Source organism: Ascaphus truei, chromosome 1, assembly GCF_040206685.1.
Source record: "Ascaphus truei isolate aAscTru1 chromosome 1, aAscTru1.hap1, whole genome shotgun sequence".
Classification (NCBI taxonomy): domain Eukaryota; kingdom Metazoa; phylum Chordata; class Amphibia; order Anura; family Ascaphidae; genus Ascaphus; species Ascaphus truei.
Window position 1 is genome coordinate 405,109,277 of NC_134483.1, and position 14,605 is coordinate 405,123,881.

At 42.3% G+C, this 14,605-nt stretch overlaps 1 protein-coding gene across 7 annotated transcripts in view; it reads right to left on the reverse strand.

Moving 5' to 3' along the window:
* The window catches only part of TMEM131L (transmembrane 131 like), a 147,019-nt gene that overhangs the window by 32,046 nt on the left and 100,368 nt on the right, over positions 1–14,605 (reverse strand). For 3 of the 7 annotated variants that reach the window (XM_075613104.1, XM_075613119.1, XM_075613130.1), the window contains 6 exons: positions 10,344–10,464; positions 9,580–9,721; positions 7,263–7,372; positions 3,855–3,927; positions 2,541–2,668; positions 211–353 (listed from right to left, as the gene is read on the reverse strand). In XM_075613104.1, coding sequence (XP_075469219.1) covers positions 211–353; positions 2,541–2,668; positions 3,855–3,927; positions 7,263–7,372; positions 9,580–9,721; positions 10,344–10,464 — 717 coding nt within the window. The remainder of the gene's footprint in view (positions 1–210; positions 354–2,540; positions 2,669–3,854; positions 3,928–7,262; positions 7,373–9,579; positions 9,722–10,343; positions 10,465–14,605) is intronic. The other 4 variants (XM_075613108.1, XM_075613122.1, XM_075613116.1 and 1 more) reach the window with 3 other exon arrangements.

The following is a 14,605-nucleotide window of genomic DNA, read 5'->3' on the forward strand; positions in this document are numbered from 1 at the left end:
GTTTTAATTGCTGCACACACTGTATAAAACACTGATGTTTTCACAGCTGCTGTCATTACGTTATTCAAAGAAACTGGCAGCAGCTCAATCTTAGCGAGTTCATTTACAGAGTCTCAGGTCATTCTCCGCTTGTAAAATAAACTGAGGCAATAAAAGCGGCACTTCAGCCACTAGTCCTCTCAGTATAAAGCTGTGTTTTTTATAACTCACGTTGCCTACAATCCATCAGTGTGGACTCCGGCACCTTGAATCTCAGAGACCCTCCAATGCCGGGCAGTCTTCCTCCCACACGCAGCATCTCTCTTGCTCCTATACCCTCCACAGTAATCAAGTCCAGAAGAGTCAAATTATTCCTGTCAGGAGGGGGGGAGAGAGAAGGGGGGATTATATATCAATGCCCTGGTCTAATCTCTGTAAATTCTTATTCTTGTCAAATCATGCTGATTAACCCAGTCATACATGATGCACACGACTGATTTGGAGTGGATTAATAAGCATGATTTATCCCGTTGCACGCGTGGATTTGTGAATAGCATCAGGGGATTAACTATGCTAAAATGAAAATCACGAAAGAGATTAGGGAAATATTGTATAAACTACAACAAATCACCTGGTTACCATGGGAACATTAAAGGTTTTTGATTCTCTCTCCCCCCCCTCCCTCCATCACCGTGGCCAACTTTAAAACAGTGCCCTAATGATGTACCTGGTTTGGCATGTGCCCTGCCCCATTTTCTAGGGCAGCGGTGCGCAAACTGGGGGGCGCAAGATTATGTAGGGGGGGGGGGGCGCAGGCTGCGTGCGGGGAAACCTGGGGGCGGGCAGAGCTGTGCACGGGCGGCCAGAAGCTCCGTGCAGAGGCTGCTTCCAGTTCCCTGCTGTGTCTGCCTGCAGAGGGGACGGGGCCTTGCTGCGGGGCCCTCCCTGCACACAGACAAGCCCTCCTCCTCCTGTCTGTTACCCGCCCGTTTTCAGCAGCACATGGGGGGACCTGAGCAGGTTTAGTTACTCCCTCCACCCGTGCGTGTGCGTGTGCGTGTATATATGTGCGTGTATATGTGTGTGTGTATATACGTGTGTGTGTATGTGTGTGTGTGTGTGTGTGTGTGTGTGTGTGTATGTGTATGTGTGCGTATATATGTATATGTGTGTGTGTATATGTATATGTGTGTGTGTATGTATGTATATGTGTGTGTATGTATATGTGTGTGTATATGTGTGGGTGTATATGTATGTGTGTATGTGTATATGTGTGTGTGTGTGCGCATATATATATATATATATATATATATATTTGTGTGTGTGTGGGTGTTGTGATTGAGTGTTGTGTGTGTTGGTGGTGATTATGTGAGTGTTGGTTGTGACTGCGTGTGTGTGTGTGTGTGTAGTGATTGAGTGTGTGCTGTGTTGGTTGTGATTTGAGTGGGTGTTGTGTGTGTGTTGTGATTGAGTGTGTGTGTTGTGATTGAGTGGGTGTTGTGATTGAATGCAGCGTTGCACAAACTGAGGGGGGGGACGCCCCGGGCGCAAGATTATTTAGGCGGAGTGCGTGCAGCAAAACCTGGTTGCGCGAAAAAGATGTGCGCGCGGGCGGCCAAACAGAATACTGCTGGTGGGGCCACGTGATTCAGAGGTACGGGGGAGGAGCACGCCCCAGCTCTGTGATGTCAAACGCCCCTCCTTCCGGTATCTGCCCTACAATAGCGCTGTGTTCCTGCTCTCCCCCGCTGGCAACCTGCTTCGCTGCGATCCTCTGCAAGTGAAAGGGTAGGCTGCACTATATCAATCACACTATGAATGTACAGAAATAATAAAAAAAAGTGTAAACACTTCCCCGCTTGTGCTTGCAAAATTATGCAGGACACCCTGTGCTCATGCTTGGAGAGTTGGTGATGTCACCGCTCTCAGCGGCAGCGTGGACGCAGCCTAATTTTGCAAGAGCGAGCTGTTGAAGTATGTAAGTATTTAGGCCGCGCTTATAGTGCCGGGGACGCAACGTCGCCCGAAAACAAATGCATTGTTGCCGCCGCCGCGTGCGCTTATAGTAAGCGTGACGTGGCGACGCGATTTTTTGAAGCCGGCAATATTTGATTTTTATGGGGCTGTCGCCTCATGTGACAGCCCCTGAACCACTCAATGGCCTGGTCGCCCGCGCCGCCGCAAAGCGAAATACAACTTTCGCTAGCGGCGACAGGTGACGTCATGCGTCTCCGTCGCAGGCACTATATGCGCGGCCTTAGACATATTTGTATTTACATTGCATACCGTTTAATAAAGGGGTTTTTTTCATGTGATTTTGATTACATCAGGCAGGGGGGGCCCGAGAAATTTCATGGATAAAAAGGGGGGCTCGGAATAAAAAGTTTGCTCACCCCTGTTCTAGGGGGTTGCTGCGGCTCTGCACATCTCTAGAGATAATCTCAACTTGTATTTATTTATAAAATGTCTTACCAGGACGTAACACATTGAGAGTTACCTCTCGTTTTCAAGCACTCTCTTTCAACTCAGGCGACACAGACAGCTGGACACAAAAGACCTACCTGATTACTATGAGTGAGGTAACTTTCCTATAGTCAAGTGGTGTAAAAGTTACACCAACTCTTCTGCTTTCCCATGGCAGCAGCTGTAAGTGAAGTACTTCAAGACTGCAATCATCAAGCTCTTCATGCTGTAATGGTATATACAGTACATTATATAAACATACTATAAAGAAATACTGAATAATATCCCATACACAAATCTCTGAATCATTGTTTACATAGGAGCAAGTTGTGCTGGATGTGTTGATAGGGGAAACTATTACATTCTGGCTTTCAATGCAGTAATAAAGTCCTTTTAATGGTCCATTCAGGGTGATCATTGAGTGCATCTGGATAATCCATGTGTTAACAACTATGAAAAACTATCCTGCAATTCATTTCCACATATCACAAGATGTATCAAATCTAATTCTGGAAATAATTTAATACAGGCTTGCAAAATGTTCTTCCCCCACCATCTCTCTCTGCCCCTTCTTACTCTTTTTATGCCTCTGGTTCTCCGTTCTATACTCTCGCTCTCCGTGTCTGTTTGTGGGGGGTTCTATACCCTGTTCTTCCTGCCCCTATATTACCCTTCCTAACAACCTTTTCCCCTTCCAGGGGCATATTTACATTCAATAGCAAATCATTGGTACCTGAGCCTAGCATTTTAGCTTTAAGATTAACTTGCCTGGATTCCTTTTGAGTCTGCAAACAAAGCCAATAAACCATGTCCGATTATGGGACGTTCGGCCTTTCTACCAGTGTTGACAGATTATTAATGTATGAAACCAAGACTAAGAATTTACTCCCAAACTGCCTTCCATGCTGATTATATCCCCAGGTTGTTACTGACTAATAATGCATAACTGCACTGCAGTCCACTGGGCAGGGACTCGCTGTGCCTGATTGTTGTACACTGTAATTACTATACAATAATACATTATCATAATAATACATTATCAAACAAAACAAGCATTATATCTTAAAGACATTATGGATTATATTTACTAAATAGTACTACTCCATAGGACATATTCCAACACAGCTCGGTAAATATGACCCTTTAAAGGCCATGCAAGTGTATGGACTGTAAGGTGACGTTCAGCATGGAAGGGGTCTTATAGGATAACACTAAGTGCTGCTAAGCTTATCTCTTGTAATTATACCTCAGGGCAACAATAGTGAGAGGGATCTTCAATTCTTGTTTACTTTAAAAGTTGCTGAAATTTCTAATTTATATGAAGTATGGTTTCCAACAAGAATGGATATTAAAATTGGAACAATTACTTTAGCGTTGGGTGGGTTGGGGGAGTAGAAGTAATGGTATCTTACCACTTGATTGCATTCATTTTCAAGTTTGAATTCAGCTGTTGTGACATCAATAACCTGCTCATTTATGCCATACCTAAAAACATGAATGCAAACCCATTGATAAAGCGCAGCACACCTTCATTCCTGTCAGTAAAGATGATGGTTTGGCTTTTTACATGTATAAGTACTAATAAATTGAAACCGTACAGGGTAAACATTGCTATGGATAGTATTTCTATAACATAAACCTTACAGCGTAGGGTAACCTCAGTAGCTTCAGTAACCTCTCACAGCAGCTTAGAGGAGATACATATAGCAATGTTCCTGGCAAGTAAGAAGTTAACATAAGAATCAGACAAACATCACGCTGATTAACCAATGTACTGCCTGCGTGGTATTGCAAAGCACTATTGACATCTCTGTCATCGTTATAATAAAGCCACATGAAACCATGGTCTTAGCTTCTATGTTTCTCTACTCTTGCAAGTTGACATTAAGTACATATGATAGGGACTGAATAACCAATGTATTTATTAACTACATGTTTTTTTTATTTTTATAATCTTCAAATGAAGACCATCAGATAGCACAAGTTTGAATAAATGTGACCGTGAGGTGTAGAATGTCAGCTCTTGGAAAACCTTTGTTGCTTAAAGCCACTTGTACTGCTCTGGTGGGAGTGGCAATTGTACGCTCTATGCCGGGGGGCTCAACTCCTGTCCTCAAGGCCCCCCAGCCCCCAAAAGTTCAGGTTTTCAAGATATCCAAGCTTCAGCAAAGGTGGCTCAATCAGTCCCTGCTTCAGCACAGGTGGCTCAATCAGAGGCTCAGCCGAAGACTGAGCCACCTGTGCGTAAGCTGGGATATCCTGAAAACCTGACCTGTTGGGGGTGGGCTTAAGGTGTGGCGTTGAGCAACCCTGCTCTATGCCCAAGGAGAGGAGTGTTCAACAAAAACTGTCCAGAGCGCACAAAATGCGCGCAGTGTGTATAAGTGCAATTACTTGTCCACTAGCACCTAAATGTGATTAAAAAAAAGATAATTTGAGCAAATATAACAATAGCCCAAAAGAGGCATACAATACAGTGTAATATAGTGAGTGTGTAATACACCAACCAATCTGATATGAAAAACAAACTTCCCTTTGGGAATCAAGAGGGTTTGCTGCTGGTTCAGAGGAGAGGGGATGTCAGGGCATCCCCATCGATATAAGAATAGATAAAAGAAAAAGCAGGAACCCTCACAGCGTAGTATTTAGAATTGTATGGTATAGGTAAAGAGAAGGGGATCGACAAAAGGAGCTGTCAAGACAGGAAAGCAATTGGATATATAAAACAAAGTCTATGACTCCACTTGGCCTCAATGAGGACATTGATATGGTTTTACTCCTGTAATGACGGCTTCAAACAAAATTCTGTGGCTTTGCGAGTCCTGATGTTCATTGTGTGCTTTCGTTTCTGTTAGTAGCTGCGACATGCGAGTAAAAGTATCCCTGAAGACGTGGCCTCTCTCATTTTTGGGGTGAGATTCCACAACGATATACCCGTCATTGAGACATATTTTCCTATCTTTTTGTAGAACCCTACACAAGGTTCACTCAATATTGAATATGCTCCAGCCATAGGGCAAATATGTTAACATTGCTGATATTATGCCGATTTACACAATGAAAAATTAATATCATCAAGAACCTTCATGTATATATTTAGTTATTTATATTGATTCTCCATTTTTTATAGTTTTGGGGTTAATAGTTAATTGATTTATGTAGATCTTTGTTTATATTTCACAACATAAATGAATAAAACACACAGGGGATTTACTGACTGGGGCAGCAGCTGTCACCTCATTGGCCGTCCCTGTGATTTTGGTATCAGCCGGGACGCCGATTACTGCTACGTAGCCGGAAGTGCCTGTACTGTATATAAAGCAGTTTTTAACCTGCATGCGCTACTCTTTGATAAAGCGCCATTAATAGCGAGAAACATGTCAGAGGTGCCTTTGTATTTTTCTTCTTTGGGCAACATGCCCCAGTAAATGTTATTTTATTTTTCACGATCCTGCCTCCAGTTCTCCGAATTCGCAGTGCTCTCCGGATATCTCCTTTTCTATATTATCATCAAGTACTAATGTTTTTTGGGGGGACCTCCCCCCCTCCTCCTCGCCTATATGTTGTCCCTTCTTTTCGCTTGTATCAATTCAGAATCAACTTCCAAGAAATCAGTTCTTCAAATAATTTCTCTATGATGAATTGTTGAATATACTATATCATTTTAATTATATGCATTATTATTATCCTTATTTTATATTAAGTTGCTCAAGTTGAGCTTCTTTTTTTTTTTTTTATATGTGGGAGATATATATATATATTTAATTTTATGTATATAAACTGTTAGATTTTGTGTCATTTGTTATTTTTCCTTTAATTGCTTGTATATGTGTACTAATTTGCTATTAACCAATCAGATCAATTGATGCGATATAAAGCATTATGGGAGCTATTGTCTCCATTCCCTGATGAAGAGACCAAGCGTCACGAAACGCGCTGGCTCTATAACAGAGTGCTACAGTATATACTTTTAGCTACTCTCTGCTCATTTGAGCCTTTTTCTGGATTTAGTTCTCAAGAGTTAGTGCATATTAAAGTACCATTTGCCTATATACAGCCATTCATTGTCGGACTTTGAAACCCTTTGTTGCAGAATATCAATTATACCGCCGCGGTGGCATTTCCCCTTGCTGTGGGCAGAGCCTCCTAAAGTTGTGGCTGTGACCATCTGAGGGCTGTGCCTTAGCGAGTGCAAACTCTGTCACAGAGCCAATCAGCTGAGAGGGAATTCCCCTCCGTGAGCAAACAGCCGCCCTGCTACAGCGGCGAACAGCTGAGTGGGAGAGTACTCCGACAGTTAAGGGGATCTTCCAGTAAGTGGGTGTTCAGAGGCTCAGAGTTGTGGAGGATAAGATCACTACCATCCCGAGTAAAAGACCGCACCGAGAGGACGTTCATTGAACTTCCTGGGTATCCGGCAACAGATGAGACTCTCCGTGTTGTCTGAACTGTGGTTATTATACCTACATGCTCACTTTTAACTTTTTGTATGTACATGCATCTCTCACCATTTTTACCTATACAATACAATTCGAAATCCTACGCTATGAGTGTTCCTGCGCTTTCTTTTCTCTCTGCGCCAAGGAGAGACGAATACATAAAGATCACAGGGTCACAACATCGGGTCTCCAGAGCTTGCACCTACCATGTACTCAAAAGTCAGTTACATACCAGTTATGGGTTAAAGGAGCCAAGACAAATGATATAGCAGAAGAGACCTTTACTGGTAAGAAAAGAACGACTGTATTTCATGACTAGCCATTTATGAAAACATACACATTTGTATACTATATTTTAAGGAAGGAGATCAATGCCCATACCATTTGCTGAGCAGACTCAAAGCAGCTCGCGGATTAGGATAATGGGACAGAGGTAGGAGTTGCACCGTAACAGGGAAGGCGGAGGGGTTCTTTAGCATAACATATTTTACCTGAAAAAACAGGAGAAGGGAAAAAATATATAGAAGAGGATGACTGTAACAACGCACTTCCATGGAACTATATTTACCAGGGTAGAGGTAGTGTAATGCCCGACAGAGACATGCTGTGTGTGTGACTTCTAACAGGTGTACATTCTGCTCCCGCCAGAGTTGCCCCATTAGCATAAGAATGTGGTGCCTTGAAAGATCAAGATGTTAAAGGGGGACAATTAAAGAGGCACTCCTGGCGAGACACCTTTTATATGTGTGTGTGTTTTAATGGGTTTGAAGCACGGGGTCTTCGCAGCTGAATCGCATGGATTTCAGCTCCGTAGGTGCTGCTGGTAAACGATGGTTACAGTGGTTCCAAAGTCCCGCAAGCCAATAGGAAGCTGCAACGTCATCCGTTGTGTCTTCCTATTGGCCCACGTGACGCGGAGTTTTAAACTGCAGAGATACTGGCAGCACCTACGGAGGTATTTCTAGTAGCAGGGGTCACTAGAGCTGAAATAAACGTGGTTCAGCTGTGGAAACCCCCTGCTTCAAACCCACTTAAAAAAACAACAACAAAAAATATAATATGTGAGGATTCCTCCTTTAAGGAGTTTATTTATTATTATTTTTTAATAGAAACATGATGCAAACAGAGATATATATATAAGCATGGGCATGAATGGGAGTAGTAATAACATACATGTTTAAAGTGCTGAGAAGTCTCTCGCTGTGAATGATGCTTAAGGTGCCCTGTCTGGAAAAAAAGGGGTTAACCGGCGCCAAAGGGGGGTAAATACCAGACCAGTAGAAGGTGTAACAGTCCAAATACAGTCCTTGGGATGATGAATGGTGATGATTCTCACCTAAGATGCTGGAAGGGTACAGGCAACGATCTGATGCGTGCAGCTGGGCTCTCAAGATGGCGACCGGAGCACTTGGGCTGGCGTCTACACGTGACTGAGATGCCAGGCAGATGACTCAGATGACGATGCCTCTGGCCGGACGTGACGTCACTTCCGTTGTAATTTCTCCACCGGCTCACAGGACTCCAGTCCTCCAGTCCTCCTCAGCAATCGCAATGTCGCCGCACCTCGGTTTAAAGCACTTATTGGAGACTGCAGATTTCTCCTTTGGAACTGCAGACTTCACCACACTGGAACACTCTAAAAACTTGAAACTTCCCGACGCGTTTCGTACGCATGCGCGTACTTCTTCAAGGGACATCCCTTGAAGAAGTACGCGCATGCGTACGAAACGCGTCGGGAAGTTTCAAGTTTTTAGAGTGTTCCAGTGTGGTGAAGTCTGCAGTTCCAAAGGAGAAATCTGCAGTCTCCAATAAGTGCTTTAAACCGAGGTGCGGCGACATTGCGATTGCTGAGGAGGACTGGAGGACTGGAGTCCTGTGAGCCGGTGGAGAAATTACAACGGAAGTGACGTCACGTCCGGCCAGAGGCATCGTCATCTGAGTCATCTGCCTGGCATCTCAGTCACGTGTAGACGCCAGCCCAAGTGCTCCGGTCGCCATCTTGAGAGCCCAGCTGCACGCATCAGATCGTTGCCTGTACCCTTCCAGCATCTTAGGTGAGAATCATCACCATTCATCATCCCAAGGACTGTATTTGGACTGTTACACCTTCTACTGGTCTGGTATTTACCCCCCTTTGGCGCCGGTTAACCCCTTTTTTTCCAATTGTTTCCCTGACTGGTTGTACCACCAGTCATTCACCTGGCTGCCTGAACATTTATTTGATTTTATTCAATATTATTAGCGCTGTTTTGCACCTTTTCTTTTTTCTGTAAGGTGCCCTGTCTGTTACCTTGTGAATCTAATGATTTGTGGAACTGTGGAGGGGGGACACTGCAGAAGCAGTACATCATTAAGCAGAATCAGTACATCATTAAGCAGAATCAGTACATCATTAAGCAGAATCAGTACATCATTAAACTAATAAACTGAACAGATTATTATTATTTTTTTTAACTTCTTTGGTGCTGGAGGGTCATAGAATGCACTGCTACCCAAATGTGTACATGGAAAGGTATCTGGAAGCTAAAAGTGAGCAACAACGCCATACAGCTCAACTCTCTTCATCCAACACAGTGCTAGATGTTATAATTTTATATAGTTACTTAGGGGATGAGGTTGAAAAACACATATGTCCAACAAGTTCAACCTATGCTAAAATTAGATGACAGAGGCAGTTAATGGGTGCTTGCCTCCTTACCGAACTGTTCCTTAGTGCAGTTGCAGTGAAGGTCACCACAAGACCAGGCTCGGCAATTAACTGTGGCAAAAAGAACACAAAGGGCCTCTCGACATCTCTCCTTTGTTGTGCAATGCTAGCACTTTCCAAGCTCTTCCTCCTGCTTACACAGAGTAAGAGAGTATTACATTAACATTAGCACCTTTACGCATTTTTATTTATAATGTGGTGGGACCTAGAAAAAGAAAAAAAGAAGAGGCAAAGAACATTCCAGTGATGGGTCACCTAGTCTAAAAATGCCTCCTCTTTGCGACCTCACTTTTCATCAAGGGAACTGGAGAATCCTTCATTTATTTTTTTACAATATTTAAGCAATTACCTTGCACACGCACGCACGCACACTAAAGCACTTCCACATATATAGCGAGAGCTAGGAAACCAATTAGGGTGTATGAAATCAGAACATTACATTCAACAACCAAATACAAAGCCAAAACCCATAGGATTTTTTTTTTTTTTTTTTTAACTCAAACCGCCAAATTATTTAGAAATCGGGAAAAATGTAATGTTGTTGGTTATTTCCCATACCATTGACAAATATTACCTAAATAATAATGATGCGTAACCCATCTCAAGCTTGGCAGAATGTGAAATGCTAAGTCTGTGCTAAACAGATGACCTGAATATTTACATCCGCTTTATTTAACGCACACTCTGTTAGGTCTTATTTGAGGACGGAGATCTGTTCGACTACACAGTTCAAGAAAACACAATCCGATCTTTACCTGCACGCTTCCCCATCTTGGATTCTCTGATATCTTTCATAAAGCTCTGCTCCCAGCTCGTAATCTACACTCCAAGCAGACACACCCAGGGAAAGACTCTGCTGCCACCGTACTGCTTCTTCTACCGAAAAACAAAATCACACTGCTAAACGGTGCAAATGACATTTAAGACACACAAAGCCATAATTGTCAACTTTGTAAACAGAAGTCCCCCTTTTTTTTCTTGTTCTTTTATATAATCTGAAGCAGGGAGTTCTCCTCATCTAACCTGAACTGTTTGTAGCTTTGGTTCCCCCATGGTTCCCCTATGACTGATGAAATTAAAACCAAAAAATAAAACCCAAAACAAAGTAAAAAATGACAAATAAGACTGCTGTTAAAGGGTTAATACCACAGGAGCCAGAGAGGGGACTTAACGATTCAATTAATGTCTGGGTAGATTTCCTTTAATTAAGCTACAAAGTAAACAGGGAGAGTGTCGCCAATTAAAGAAATGCACTGTGTAGCAGCATTCCTTCTGCTATTCAACAGTGAACATTTAAAACAGTTTAGTAGCTTGTAAAATGAAAGCCGCTAGCCCAATTTTAAATATGTTTTTTTTTTTTTTGTTTAAGACTGAGGTTACATTGCGGTCACCCATATACTGTAGACTTCCCCACAGATTGTTACACCCATGTACAAATGGGCACAAATACATACACAGGATTTAACACTGGGCAGAAGGGAGGAGGTTTCCATCATGGGGATTTCTGTACAAGGTGGTAGACATCTGCTTTTTCAATAGACCAATTGTTGGTGTGCAGAATAAGCAGCTGCTCTGTACAACCTTCCTCAATCTCTGCAGGGACATTACTTCTGCAGCCCCCAGCCACCGGGGGACTTAGGTTCCAATAGTTGTGGACCTTGAAAAGTAATCCTGTTCTTTAGGCTCTCGCACGTGTAGGGGCAGCAATAGAAACTGCCGCCAATGCCTGAATTTGGAATGATGGTGGATCACTAGAATCCATTGCAGAGAGAGAAAACGCCCCCTGTCCAATGAGCCTTCAGTACGCTGCCCGCTTCCTTTGCTGAACTCTGGCACCTTCATTAGGGTTGTGAGAACAACCACACATATACAGTATCACCGTTCTCTAAAAAGACAGCTCCTTAAATGGACATCGGCCACGTTACCAGAATCATTCACAGGCTTAATCGAAATACCTATGCAGATGGGGCAAAGGTGTCAAACTGACACTCATCTCCAAAGAAAGCAGTCGGCAATGGGATGGGTGAAATAGGTGTACACACTCTCAAAATAGTGTAGAGAAAATAAATGGGCCACTGTTCTTTCACAGTCACATAATACAAGGACCAGGGGGTCAAACACTGGCATTATCATTTACCATATGTAATATAAAGAAAGAAAAGGAAATGCTTTTTCACTCATTGCACAGCCTATAGAACTTGCCACCACAGGATGCAATTACCATAAAAATAGCTTCAAAAAGAGGATTAGATCAATTCATGAAGTCTATGCTGGGGCGGGCACATCTGGAGGCAGGAGTGGGTGATGCTCTTTACCAGGGGTGCGCACTCTTCCCGAAGGCATTTAAAATGTGAACCGTGGTCACAGCATCTCCAACAGCCAACACATTGTAAAAGTAAAAAACTTTATTATTAGCTAACAGTGAACATCAGCAGCAGTACATTCTGACGCGTTTCGTCCAATGATGGACTTTCTCAAAGAGTGATTACCCATGCATCTTAACGAACCTTATATAGGGGATGACGTGTCACCACAATCAAATCAGCGCAGGGATGGACCTTCACCTGCAGACTAATTAAATCAATTAATCTCTCTACCACGTCACCCCTTATATCCAAGGATGGCATATGCAACAAGAAACATAATTCACAAGTGTTATAAAATCAAGTGAAACAAACAGAATTATATAAGACACATTGTTAAAAACAAAAGGCTGATTGTTCACACACATAAATAATATAATCGGATGGATCATTGTATGGATAACTGACAATACTTATATCATATAATTCAAGTGAATAAAACTAATGAGTTTTCTATGAATATTTTAAAGAATATAGATTACTATATAAAAAATAATAACAACTACCGAAACTTAACATTATCTTTAATAACATACCCCTGTGATATACACCCAAAAACACTCCCCACGCATACCGTCAACCAACCAGAAAGTGTTTAAGTTTCCACTCCTGGTTGATGCCGGCTGGATGGAGAGTGTTCAGAGTGTACACCAGTACATTTCTTGTTTATTTAGCATGCCCTCTCTATCACCACCTCTTGCGTGACAGGGGATGTGCTCAATAGCAGTATAAGAAAAATGAGCTAATCCTCCTCTAGGACATCTAGAAAAGTGTCTAGGGACTGGGTGCGATAAATTCCCTCTCTTTATCAGACGAACATGCTCTGCAATGCGAATTTTTACTGGTCTAATTGTTCGTCCGACATAATTTTTGTCACACCCACACCGCAAGAGATATATAGTAAAGGCAGTATTACAATTTAAAAAATGTTTAATATAATAATTTCTTCCGTTCTTATCAGATGTTATAACCTCGGTGCTATGAACATATTTGCACATGGAACAATTTCCACATGCAAAAAAACCTTTCGGTATCCCACTTATGTTTGGAAATTCTGAGCAAGACTGAAAATGACTTGGAGACAAGTGTGAAGCAAGTGTTTTGGCCTTGCAAAATGTAAACTTAGGCCCATATTTTACAAATTCCGAAATGTCCCTATCAAGAGACAGTGTTTGCCAATGCTTATACACAATATCACATATATATGCGTGGGGTGTATATCACAGGGGTATGTAATTAAAGATAATGTTAAGTTTCGGTAGTTGTTATTTTTTATATAGTAATCTATATTCTTTAAAATATTCATAGAAAACTCATTCATGTATTCAATTATAGTATCTGTATTTGTATTACAATTTGATTAATATTGTTCTTTATCATATATATGATCATTAGTTTTATTCACTTGAATTATATGATATAAGTATTGTCAGTTATCCATACAATGATCCATCCGATTATATTATTTATGTGTGTGAACAATCAGCCTTTTGTTTTTAACAATGTGTCTTATATAATTCTGTTTGTTTCACTTGATTTTAGAACATTTGTGTATTATGTTTCTTGTTGCATATGCCATCCTTGGATATAAGGGGTGACGTGGTAGAGAGATTAATTGATTAATTAGTCTGCAGGTGAAGGGGAAGGTCCATCCCTGCACTGATTTGATTGTGGTGACACGTCATCCCCTATATAAGGTTCGTTAAGATGCATGGGTAATCACTCTTTGAGAAAGTCCATCATTGGACGAAACGCGTCAGTGTACTGCTGCTGATGTTCACTGTTAGATAATAATAAAGTTTTTTACTTTTACAATGCGTTGGCTGTTGGAGATGCTGTGACCGCGGTTCACATTTTTTTCTTATTCTACGTCACTTCCGGCTGGAGCACGCCGACACCACGAGCAGAAGGACAGGAGCTGCCTACATCTCAGCGTCTGTGATCCACAGGAACGGATTTCTTGAGTACTAACCGGCTGAGTACCTCATCGCGGGACGCAGGGTGGAGGTGAGGCAAATGGTGACCGGGCCGTGACTTACTTTGAGGTGCCTCTCCAGGAGGTGTCTCTCTGTACTTCTACCGGACAATTGCCTTAGCCCACCACCCTGACATGAGTACCGGAGGGCTTTATAGCTTTTTACTCCTTATATTTCAATACTGGTGTCTGTCTCCAACCAAGTGGAAAATAGTATATCCCTTGGCTGGGGTAGAAGTCTCGGTGTACCTTGGCTCAGATGGATTCTGGCGACGCAGCACCATGGCAACGTGACGTCATGACGTCGTAGCCAAGGTAAGGAGGGGGCGGGGGTAGGGGCGGGGGAAGGGAGACACAGCCAGCAGGAGGGCGCAGGGGAAAAACATTGCGCACCCCTGTTCTATACTGTGCTCACCCATAAGCCTCCAGTCTTTACTACTGTTGGAAACAAGATACTGGGATGGCTGAAAGACCATTTGGTCTGGCCCTGTTCTTGGCAGTTCTAATGTTTTATGTGAAAGAAGAGTAAGGGCATCAGGTCTAAAACTGAAAACATACTTTTCAAAATGAAAATACATATACATACTTTATATAAAACAGAATGTAAGTGGCTTACAATTCCTATGCTTCCGTTCATGCAAACATACACCCCCCTGCATTCATTTATTCAATCTAATGG